Genomic DNA, 12,271 nt, shown 5'->3' with positions numbered 1-12,271 from the left:
TCAGCTACTACTTAGTGAGAGGCCCTCCGCAACCCAGGCCATTTCAAAATAAATAAAAAATAGGGCTAGGGGTGTAGGTTGGAGGTAGAATGCCCCTGAGTTTCATCCCCAGTGCCAAATAAATAAGTAAGTAAATAAAAATAAAAACTTAAAAAAGAGCTGGGTGTAGCTTGGAAGATGAATGCCCCAGGTTCCATCCCCAATACCGCAAAACAAACAAACAAACTAACCTGAGACAGGCAGCTGTAAGTTTCAGGCTGGCCTGGACAACTTAGCAAGCCCCTGTCTCAAAATAAAACATAAAGCCAGCATCATGGTGCGTGCCTGCCATCCCTGTAATCATAAGCCGAGACTAGAGGATCGCAGGCTCAAGGCCAGCCTCAGCAGCTAAGCAAGACCCCAGCAATTAGTGAGATCCTGTCTCGAAATAATTAAATATGGGGTGTAGCTCAAAGGCTACATCTTTGAATGTCCCTGGGTTTAATCCCCAGCACCAAAAAAAAAAAAAAAATCACCAAAATAAAACATAAAAAAGTCTCTTGTGGTTGGTGCATGCCTGTAATCTGGAACTTGGGAAACTGAGACAGGAGATCGCAAGTTCCAGGCCGGTTTCAGTAACTTACTGAGACCCTCAGCAACTCAGTGAGACCCAAAAGTCTGGGGGTGTAGCTCAGAGGTAGAGCGCCCCTGTGGGCAATGAGCAATACCAGGTACTGCAAATAACAACAACGATTTTTATCATAAAGTACCTAGTCTGTGGTCTTTACTTATAGCAACAGAAAATGGACTAAGATAGCGTGCGTTGTACGGGTGTGCACGTGCCCGGGGCACGTTTGTAAAGATGAGTGTGCGCTGGGTGTGTATACGGGCACGGGAGCGCACGCAGGTGTGTGTGCTGTGCGGGAGGGTGCACACGCGTGTGGCGCTGCTCACCTTGGTGCTGCCGTTGCTGTAGGTCTGGATCATGTTCTCGGCCCCCTGCTTCACCTTCTGCTCGATGGCCAGCTGCTTCTCCAGGCCCGCCACGCGGCTGAGGCTGGTGGCCGAACAGGAGGGGCCCCCGCCCGGGGCCTGGGGGGCATCTGGAAGGAGAGGGCACGGTGAGCACAGGGTCTCCTTGCTCTGCCCTCAGCCCGTGGGGGGTCGTCCCGGGAGCCCCTCAGGCTGAGGTCTGTACCCAGGAGTGAGTGCGGGCATGGACCCAGCGTGTGCACACCTCTGCGGTCTGTGCAAGGCTCCCACCCTTACACAGCTGCGTGCGAGCTCAGGATGTGGGTGTGGACCGAGGGTGCTGGCGCGAGCGTGTGCGCCGCCAGGTGTGAGGAGTGAGTGGAGCAGGCCTGTAATCCCCAGACTCGGGATGCTGAGCCAGCAAGGTCGCAGGTTCAAGGCCGCGCTCAGCAACCTAGCCAGACCTGCTTCCAAATAAAAATAAAGAGGGCCGAGGTACGGCTTGGGGTAGATGTCCCTGGGTTCATTACACACACACACACACACACACACACACACACTGGGAGTTCCAGTACTGGGCAACTCTGTGTCTAGGTGTCCACCTGTTGGCACAATCGAGTAGGGTCTCCCAGCTCTGGTGTAGCTGTGTCGGGTCTCTGGGTGTTGGTACAGCTGGATGCGAGGGTCTGTGTGAGGGTCTGGGTGTGGTGTGACTGGGGCAGCTCTCTGGGTTCAGGCCCTGAGGCTGATGGGACGGGGTCGGCCTCCTGTCACTGACATGCTGAGTAGATGGGGTGGGGGGGCACTAGCGTAAGTGTGGTGTGTCTCTGGCTGTAGATACACTCTAGGTAGAATCCGTGAGTGTTAGGGCCGGGTAAGCCTCTGGGTGTTGGTGACTGTACGCAGGGGTCTCTGGGTATCTTCTGTGTGGATGTGTGTTTCCTAGGTGGCACGTGGCAGAATTCGTCTTTGGGTGTTGTCATGACTGCAGGACAGTGTCTGGGATTTGCCTGACAGTGTCTAAGCCCTTGGGTGTTGTACGGGGGCTGCTGTGACTGGTGGTTTCTCTGGGTATTTAAAGGACAGTGTGTGAAGTACATGAGCTTGGGGTGTCAACTAATGTAGGTGCGGCCGTGAGAATCTTTGCCTGTCTGCAAGATGAAACACTTTTAGAGATGATATGTGACACTGTGAACATACTTAGCTCTACTAAACTGTATACTTAAAAATGTAAATTTTAGCCAGGCATGGTGGAGCACGCTTGTAATCCCAGCATTTGGGTCGCTGAGACCGGGAGGATCATGGTTCAAGGACAGCCTCAGCTACTTAGTGAGGCCCTTTGTAACTCAGTGAGACCCAGTTTCAAAATATGCCTGTAGACATGCCTGTAATCCCAGCTACCCCAGAGGTTACGCGGGAGGGTCACAGGTTCTAGGCCAGCCTGGGCAATTTAGCAAGAGCCTCTCTCAAATTAAAAGATAAAGCCAGGTGTGGTGGCCCAAGCTTGTCATCCCAGTACTTGGGAGGCTGAGACAGGAGTACTGCAAGTTTGGGGCCAGCCTCAGCTACTTAGTGAGGCCCTCCGTAACTTAGTGACACCCTGTTTCAAAAAATAAAGAATGCTGGTGCGGTGGTACAAGTTTATAATCCCAGCATTTGGGAGGCTGAGACAGTAGGATCCAGGTTCATGGCCAGCCTGAGCTACTTAGTGAGGCCCTCCACACCTTAGTGAGGCTCCGTTTCAAAATAAAGAATAAAAAATGGGGCCTGGCCGGGAGTGGTGGCACACGTTTATAATCCCAGCATTTGGGAGGCTGAGACCTGACGATTATGGTTCATGGACAGCCTCAGCTACTTAGTGAGACCCTCTGCAACTTAGTGAGACCCTGTTTCAAAATAAAGAATAAAAAATAGGGCAGGGGTGTGGCTCGGAGGTCAAATGCCCCTGGGTTCCATTCCCAGACCCACAGAAGAAAAAAAAAAAAGAAAAAGAAAAAGAAAAGAGAACTATCCCGGGGCTCCTGCTAACTTCTCCAGGATCATCAGGATCATTGTGTTACCACACTGATCACCTCTGACAGCCTCAGCAATTTAGCGAAACTGTTTCAAAAGAAGAGTCTTGGAGCAGGGCGTTGCCAGCATTCGAGAGGCTGACACCGGAGGAGGATCAAGGTTCACAGACAGCCTCAGCTACTTAGTGAGGCCCTCTGCAACTTAGTGAGACCCTGTTTCAAAATAAAAATACAAAATAGGGCAGGGGGTGCAGCTTGGAGGTTGAATACCCCTGGGTTCCATCCCCAGACCTACAAAAAAAAGAAAAGAAAAGAAAAGAAAAGGAGAGGGCTGGGTGTCATGTCGATACTGTGTGACTGTGGGAGAGGCTTTGCAGTGGGCAATGTGTCCATCTCTGTTGGTATGACTGAGCTTCTGGGTATTTATGTGACACTGTATGTAGTGTGTGGATATCGTGCCACTCCGGGTGTCTTTGAGTATCTGTGTGACGTGTGTTCACCTGTGTGTGTCTGTCGTTGGTGTGACCATGTGAGTCTGTGCGGCATCGTCTAGGGGTTGGTGTGCTGGTGTCTTTCAGGATTTGGGGGCCTGCGCACATGGTGTTGTCTGGCTGTCATGTGGCTGTCTCTAGGTACCGTGTGAGCTGCCTATGTCTGGGCCAGTGTGTGTACTTCCCTGGGTGTCGGTGGCCCTGAGGGCCTGGGTGCCTGCTGTGGCTGGGAGGTGTCCCTATCCACCGCCCCCTGGGTGGCAGTGGGCTGGCTCACCGCTGCCGGCTGCGGGGTCGGGCAGCACCACGTGCGCGTGCAGCTCCTGCAGCTGCTGGTGCAGCAGGTCCAGGCGGCGCGAGGAGCCGCGCAGCAGCAGCTCCACAGGGCCCAGGCTGCGGCCCAGGTCGGTGGTGGCGCGCCGCAGGTTCTCCGCGCCCTCCTTCAGCTTCAGCTCCTTGCGGATCTCCCGCCGCAGCCGCTCCCGCTCCAGCTCCAGCTGCTGCTGCACCCCGGGGGCCGCCAGGTCCGCCCCCGCCAGGCCCAGCTGCTCCAGCAGGGACCAGCTGTGTGGCTCACTCTGTGGGAGGACGAGCGGGTCAGGAGTGCCAGGGGGACCGGTCATGCATCCACCCGCGCTGGACCTCCCAGAACAGGCCGTGTCTACCTCCTCTGACCCCTAGAACTGGAGGAGGCAGACACAGGCCTGTCCCTGCGCCCTGACTCCTGCCAAGAGTGAGGCCGCCTCCTACCCTGCTGCACGGCCTGGGCACCGCTCTCTTTGTCCATTAGACAGTGGGATTCTGGAAGGCAGGCCCTATTGCCCCGACCCTGCCCACAGCAGTAGGTCCCGAGGGAAGATTCCCTCTCCCGTCTGCTACACCTCCGAACGAGGAGGTGCTCCGGGCAGGCACCTTCCCCTCCAGATGTGCCCCAGATTAGAAGACCCCAAGGACAGGCCCCACCTTCCCTCAACCATACCCTCCAAACTAGGTGCTGAGGACAGGCCCCATCTTCCCTGGGCTGTACCCCCAAACTAGGAGATCCCCATCTTCCCTCAGCTGTACCCCTAACTAGGATATCCTGGGAACGGGCTTCATTTTCCCTCAGCTGTACCCCCAAACTAGCAGGTCCCGAGGATAAACCCTGGTTTCCCTCTGCTGTACCCCCAGACTAAGAGGTCCCAAGGACAGGCTCTGTCTTCCCTCCTCCCATCTTCGAAACCTGGGACCCCAAAGACCACTGTCCCATCTCCCTTCCCCTCTACCTCCCAACCTGGGAGCCCCGAAGGGCCCCAGACATTTCACCCTCCCCTCAGAGAACTCTGATGCCAACACCCCATCTCCTCCTCCATCCCATACTGAGCGCTACCTTGCCAGGGCCTCCAGCAGGTGGTATCTGGAGTCCCCTCCCACCCGTACCCACGGGGACCCCAGGCCCACCTCCAGCTCCTGCTCTGTAGGGGGCTCGGCCTCCGCCATCCTGGGTCCAGGCTGAGGCCCGCCCTCTTCCTGCACCTCAGCCCTGCCAGGGCCTCTGGGCCACCACTTCCTCTTTCCTGCCAGCTCCCAGCACTCCCTGCGCAGGGCCATCTCTGGGGCATCTAAGAGGACCTCCCTCAGCACCCACTGCAGGCCACGCCTGCCTCTCCAGAGGCCACCCAGGGCCAGCCCTCACTCCGTGCCCACAGGAGGCCCAGGTATGCACAGCCATCATGCAGACATGGCGGGCTCCCAGGAGGGCACCCAGGCTGCGGGGAAGTTTGAGTAGGCAGACTTCCACATATCTACAGGCCTGCACGTGCAACACAAGCTCACACGTGTGTGCGGGTGTGCGCCTGGAGCACGGGCTCACAGGTACCCACAGACTACAGCTCACAAGTATGCACACACCCACATTTACTAGTGTGTGGTTGGAACACAGGCTCCCAAGTGTGGGCACACTCTTACTCCTGTGCACACTCCTGTGCCCACCCGCTTACGTGCAGATGCCCCTGAGCGCTTCTCGGGGTCACGCTAGAATCTGTGCAATACACAGGTCACCTGCCCAAGGGGACGCAGCCCACATGCTCATGCACACACATGCTGGCCCCGGCATGCTTCCCCGGGCCCCGGCATGCCTTGGTCCTGCGGGCTTCCAGTCACTTCTGCTACCTGTCCCTATAGCCTGACCCTCGCTCGCACCCCCCGGCCCCCAGCTTCCGCTTCAGGGTCAGAACGGCCAGTTCTGCCAGGCCAGGCCCCTTTCCTGCACAGAGCCGGTCCCAGCTTCCTGCTTCCTCTCCATGCAGACATCCTCTGCCGCTGACCACAGCTCAGAGGCCCTGGGGGCCAGTCCAGCCCAGCGCACTCCCTGAGAAGCACTGGGGGCTCACACAAGAGTGCCCCCCAAACAAGCAGCCCACAGGCCACTTGCCAAACACACAGTGAAGCTCAACTATGAACAAGAGCAGTCACGGACTGGGGTGTGCCCAGTGGTTAGTGCTTGCCTACCATGTGCCAGACTCTGGGCTCCATCCTTGGTACCACAAAAATAACAATAGCAGCTGGGCGTGGTGATACGAATACACACATATATCTGTGCGTAAGTGTATATACATATGTATGTGTGTGTGTGTGTGTGTGTGTATAATATTGTGCTGGGGATTCAACCCAGGGCTGTTCTACCTCTGAGCTACATCCCAGCCCTTTTATTTTATTTTTTTTAAGTTTTATTCTGTAAGAGTCTTGCTAAATTGCTGAGGCTGGCCTCAAAACCTGCAATCCTCCTGTCTCAGCCTCCCAGGTACTGGGATTACTGTCATGTGCCACCATACCTGATATTATATTAATTATTATAATAATATTAATAGTGGCCACTACAAACACCCCCCAGGTATCAAGTACTGCAATTCCCAGAAGAAAGTGCTGTTATCAACTCATCTTCAAGATAAAGAGGTTGAGGACATAACTTGCCCCAGGGTCCCACAGCTGGCAGGAGGCACTCAGAATCCAAGTGCTGGCTGGGAAGATCTCTCTGTGCATGACACCTCCCAGCTGTGAGAATCCATCTCACAGGTAAGGAGAGTCCCCTGGAATGCTGACCACCCTCTAGGAGCTGCCCACAGCCCCAAGAGAACTTCCAGGACCCAGAATCTCCTCAGGGTGCACCTGAGCGGCTGCCCTGATCTCCCTGTGTGTGGGGTGAGGGCTGGGAGGCTGGGATTGAACCCAGGGGTGCTCTACCTCAGAGCTACACCCCCACAGCCCCGTGTGTGTGTGGTACTGGGGATGGAACCCCAAGTACTGGGATTACAAGCATGAGCCACCACGCCCAGCTCCATTTTATTTTATTTTATTTTATTTTATTTTATTTTATTTTATTTTTTTGTGGGTCTGAGGATGGAACCCAGGGGCATTCGACCTTTGAGCTACACCCCCTGCCCTAATTTTTATTCTTTTATTTTGAAACCGGGTCTCACTGAGTTGCACAGGGCCTCACTAAGTAGCTGAGGCTGTCCGTGAACTGCGATCCTCCGGTCTCAGCCTCCCGAATGCTGGGATTACAAGCGTGCGCCACCACACCTAGCCCCTTTTTATTTCATTTCATTTGGGGGGGCACTGGGGATTGATTGAACCCAGGGGTATTCTACCCCTGAACTATACTTCCAGCTCTTTATTTTTTCTTTGGAAACAGGGTCTCTCTAAATTGCTAAGGCTGGCTTCAAACCTGCCAGCCTCTGTCTCAGCCTCCCAAGGACTAGGATTACAGGTGTGCACCACCACACCTGGCTGCCCACAACCCTTTTTAAGTATTTACTTACGTGTGTGTGTGTGTGTGTGTGTGTGTGTGTGTGTGTGTGTGTGTATGAGATGAGAGAGGGTTGGGGGAAGCAAGGTATTTGGGGACTGAACCCAGGGCATTCCACCCCGAGCTATACCCCTAGACCTATTTTATTTTGGAAACAGGACCTCACTTAATTGCTGAGGTTGGCCATGAACCTGCACCCTCCCATCTCTGCCTTCCAAGTACTGGGATTACAGGTGTGCACGCCAGGCAAATTTTTTGAAATAGGGTCTCAAACCAGGCATGGCGGCCCACACCCTAGTGTGTGGGCGGCTGAGACAGATTTGAAGGAGGATTGTAGGTATGAAGACAGCCTCAGCAACTTAGTGAGGCTATCAGCAACTTAGCAAGACTTTGTTTTAAAAATAAAATTGCCGGGCATGGTGGCGCACGCTTGTAATCTCCGTGTTTGGGAGGCAGAGGCAGGAGGATCGCGCAGGTTCGAAGCCAGTCTTTCTGGCTTAAGAGACCCTGTTTCCAAATAAAAAAGTATAAAATAGGTCTGGGAGTGTAGCCCGGAGGTAGAAGGGCTTCCAGAAACCCCAGTACCTTCAATAATTAATAATAATAATAATAATAATAATAATAATAATAATAGGCTGGGCGTGGTGGTGCACGCTTATAATCTCTACGCTTGGGAGGAGACAGGAGGATCGCACGGGTTCGAAGCCAGCCTCAGCTACTTAGTGAGGCTCTCAGCAATTTAGTGAGACCCTGTTTCCAAATAAAGTATAAAATAGGTCTGGGAGTATAGTCTGGAGGTAGAAAGCCCCTGGGTTCCACCCCCAGTACCACCAAGAACAAAACAAAAATAAAATAAAATAGGAGCCAGGCCTGGTGGCGCTTGCTTATAATCCCAGCATTCGGGAGGCTGAGACGGGAGGAGGATCATGGCTCACAATTGGCCTCAGCTACTTAGTGAGGCCCTATGCAACTCAGTGAGACCCTGTTTCAAAATAAAGAATAAAAAGAGGGCTGGGGTGTAGCTCGGAGGTACAGTGCCCCTGGGTTCTATCCCCAGTACCATAATGAAAAATAAAACGGGGCTGGGAAGCCGGGTGTGGTGGCGCACACTTGTAATTCTGGTACTTGGGAGGCTGAGACAAGAGGATCGGGGTTCGCCACCAGCCGCTGCAACTTAGTGAGACCCTGTTTCAAAATGAAGATTAAAAAATAGGGCTGGGGGTGTAGCTTGGAGGTAGAATGCCCCTGGGTTCCATCCTCAGACCTGCAAAATAAAAGTAAAACTGGCACTGGTTTATGCCTCTGGGTTCAATCTCCCATACCACTATAATAATAATAATAATAATAATAATAATAACTAATAATAATAATAATAATAATAATAATAAATAAGTAAATAAATAGAAAATGGTCTCACTAAATTGCTGAGGCTGGCCTCAAACCTTCTACCCTCCTATTTCAGCCTTCCTGTACTGAGCAGACCTGAGAGGTGTGCACCACTATGCCTGGCTAATCTCCCCACTTTATACTCGAAGAATCTGAGGCTCAGGGCGGCGTCAGTAGTTTTCAATAAAAGGGGGATTTTGAGCTGGGCGTGGTGGCTGCACGCTTGTAACCCCAGGATTCGAGAAGCTGAGACAGGAGGATCGCGGTTCGCGGACAGCCTCAGCTACATAGTGAGGCCCTTTGCAACTCAGTGAGACCCTGTTTCAAAATAAAGAATAAAAAAATAGGGCAGGGGGTATAGCTTGGAGGTAGAAAGCCCCTGGGTTCCATCCCCAGTACCGCAAAAAGGAGGGGGGATTTTGTTTTTACCCCCAGGGCAGGTGACAGTGTCTGGAGCCACTTGGGGCTGTCACCACCAAGAGTCGGGAGGTGGCCTCTCTCTGGGGTTTCAGGGGATGCTTCTCTCTCTCTCTCTCTCTCTCTCTCTCTCTCTCTCTCTCTCTCTCTCTTTCTTTCTTTTTTTTTTTTTTGGTGGTACTGGGGGTGGAACCCAGAGGCTTTTTACCTCTGGGCTATACTCCCAGACCTTTTTAATATTTTTATTTGGAAACAGGGTCTCACCAAGTTGCTGAGAGCCTCACTAAGCAGCTGAGGCTGGCTTCCAGGGGATACTTCTTAACACCGTATCTCACACACAGTCCAGCCCATCGCAAAGGTTGATCCAGCCGGTCAGGCATGAGGACACATGCTTTCATCCCGGAGACTCAGAAGGCTGAGGCTGGAGGACTGCGAGTTTGAGGCCAGCCTGAGCAGCCTAGCAAAACTCTCAAAATAGAAAGGCTCGGGATGCAACTCAGTGATAGAGTGCCCCAGTGCCACGCACACAAAGAGTGATCCCACCTGCCGGGCCCAGCTGGGTCTCCATCTCTGTCCCCCATAAAACACTCCCTTGATCCCACTGTCCATCCCCTGGGGCAGAGTGGAGGCTCAGAGAAGCAAAGGCATTGGCCAGGTCATAGGGGAAAGAAGTGACCATTCTTGCTTTCTTTCCTTTTTTTTTTTTTTTTTTTTTTGGTGGTACTGGGATGGAACCCAGGGGCTTTCTACCTCCAGGCTACACTCCCAGACCTATTTCATATTTTATTTGGAAACAGCATCTTACTGAGTAGTTGAGGCTGGCTCTGAACCTGTATGATCCTCCTGTCTCAGCCTCCCAAGTATTGGGATTACAAGCGTGCGCCACCTCGCCCAGCTCCTTTTATTTTTTATTTTGATACAGGGTCTCACTAAGTTGCTGAGGCTGGTCTCAAACCAGTGATAGTCCCGTCTCTGCGTCCCAGCTACTCAGATGACAGGCATATGTGTCATTGTACCTGGCATGAAGTGACAGCTCTGGAATTTAAACCCAGGCTCACCTAATACCACCTCATCAAGGAGGCCCCGCCCGCCTCCCCTGCCGGTCCCACCCTGTCCCCAGCAGGCAGGCCAGGGACTCAGCCAGGAGCAGGGCCAGCTGAAATGGGGAAGTCCAGGCGGGAAGGAGGAGCGGAGTATGTAAAGCAGGGAGGCAGGGAAGCCTGGCCTCCGGGTCCTCCTCCCTGCGGTGACTCACTTGTGTCCAGGAGCCAGGGGTCACCTGAGGGCTAGCCAGGCAAGCCTAGGGGTCAGGGCCAGGCCTGGCCTCGAGAAGCCCTGCTCCTCTCTCCGCATGGAACAGGAGACCCCAGACCCAGACTGCCTCCTCTCAGGAGTCCCCTCCTCCCAGAGCAGCTGGGGACCTGGACCCCCACGTCCTGCGATGTCAATGCCTGGGGCAGTTCAGGAATCTGAACAGGACATCCGTTTGCCGGACACAAAACAGACAAGCACAGAGAGGGCCAGGGCAGCAGGCCCAAGCAGCCAGAGAAAGGGATGAGGAGGAGGGAAGGAGACAGGGAAAGAGATGGGGAGGGGACCAGGGCATGGGTCCAGCCTCATTCCAGAAACAGCCTCCACGTGGGTCTCGGCCCTCCAGGACAAGCGCATGCGCGCTGGGGGTTCCTATGCTGCCCGCCCTGGGCTGCAGGCCGAGGCAGGGACCCCAAGGTCTGACCTTGTGTGATCGGCAACACCAGATACGCCCAGCTCCTCGGCAAGGCTGGCAGGCCATCAGCAGGGCTTGGGGGGAGAGGGCGCAGGGGAACACGGAGGGGACAGGTGTAGAAGGAGACAGAACCCAGTTACACAGTGACCACACGACAGTGGGCTGGGTGGTGAAGGGCTAATGGAACGCCAGCGACACACACGCCTGGACACACGGCTCGGATTTGGGTCATTAAACCAAAGAGGGTCGGAGGTCACCCTGCCCCGCCTGTGGTGGACGGGAGGGCGCGCGGGTGGGGGGCGCGGGGAGAACCTGACCCGGCAGGGGCGCGTGTGCAGGGGGCTCTGGAGCGACCAAGCCCCGCTGCCCACGCACCCAGGAGGATTCTAGGTGGGGCATTCTGCCCGGCGCTCCCCACCTGGAGTCGGTGTCCACCTGGCGGCCTGAGGGGTGGACATAGTTCCCTAACCTAATGAGGTGCCTCGGACGCTTCCTCCAACAAGTGCCCATCTGGGTGGCGTCGGGACCCTCGTAAAGCGCCGCCTGCGGGCGGGCGGGCGGCTGGGGGAGGGGCACGGCAGCCTCCTCCCCCCGCGGCGCCGCGCCAGGCACCTGCCCAGGTGAGCGGCACCTGCCAGGAGCCACCGCTGAGGAGGGGGCGAGTAAGGGCTGGGAGCAGGGGCGCCGGGGCACGGCCAGCCCCGGGCACCGAGGTGGGGCCTCCATGGCGCCCCCTAATTTTCAGGGAGGGGTCGGGGGTGCGGCAGGAGCCTCTGGAACAGCACCCCCGCTGCAAAACAGTTTTTTGTACCACCATCTGCCAAGAAGGGGGCCGCGGCCCCGGCCCAGGGAGGGGTCGCTGGGCGATCGGGCCCCTGTCCTCGCCACCCGGGTCCGGGAGCCCCGGCAGCGTGCGGGAGGGGCCCGGCGCCGTCGGGCGCCCGGGCGTGGACGCAGGTGCGCCTACCTGCACGGCGTCGCTGGCCATGTCCTCCTGCCGCCCGCCAGGGGTCCCCGCGCGGAGGGAGGGGCGGCGAGAGGAGCGCGCGTGCGCCCGGGCGGGGCGGGGGGCGGGGGGCGGGCGCGGCGCGACCCTCCCCAGGCGCGGCCCGCTCCGGCCTGCTCGGCTCCGGCCCCGCCTGGCCTGGCCACCGCGTCCGCGCGCCGCGCCCTCCGGCCCCAGCGGCCGCCGGGCCGGTCACGTGACCGCGGAGGTCGGCGCCCGGGGAGGGGGCGGGGCCGAGGGGCGGGGCTCCCGGCGGCCCCTGGGGCTGTCCCCCGCCCCCCGCCCAGGGCGCCTCCTCCGCGCCCCTCTTTTCCGGACCTGCCCGGGGGTGTCCCGGTCCCCGCGCGCGGGAATCCCCAGAGGAAGGTGAGCCGCGCTAAAGCAGGGAGCGGCAGAGAGGACGCTGGGCCTCCCCGGACCCCTCAGAAAGCGAGACAATAGCCCAGCCCCTCCGCGTCACAGGCTCGGGCCGCCTGGACCCCCGGCCCCTCGCCC

The 12,271-nt window shown here is 56.5% G+C and overlaps 1 protein-coding gene across 3 annotated transcripts in view; it reads right to left on the bottom strand.

Annotated features, from left to right (window-relative positions):
* Positions 1-11,758, bottom strand: part of PKN1 (protein kinase N1) — a gene marked incomplete at both ends in the record, with an annotated part of 30,872 nt that extends 19,114 nt beyond the window's left edge. Inside the window, 3 exons of one of the 3 annotated variants that reach the window (XM_080714933.1) lie at positions 934-1,082; positions 3,732-4,032; positions 11,738-11,758. In XM_080714933.1, the coding sequence (XP_080571059.1) occupies positions 934-1,082; positions 3,732-4,032; positions 11,738-11,758 (471 nt within the window). Of the gene's footprint in view, positions 1-933; positions 1,083-3,731; positions 4,033-4,894; positions 4,949-10,779; positions 10,837-11,737 lie in introns of those variants that run through there. The other 2 variants (XM_080714932.1, XM_080714934.1) reach the window with 2 other exon arrangements.
* Positions 11,759-12,271: the final 513 nt, after the last annotated feature.

Source organism: Muscardinus avellanarius (assembly GCF_963383645.1).
Source record: "Muscardinus avellanarius genome assembly, chromosome: 18".
Taxonomy (NCBI): domain Eukaryota; kingdom Metazoa; phylum Chordata; class Mammalia; order Rodentia; family Gliridae; genus Muscardinus; species Muscardinus avellanarius.
Note: the sequence above shows the minus strand (reverse complement) of the source record. Positions and strands in the feature narration are given on the sequence as shown.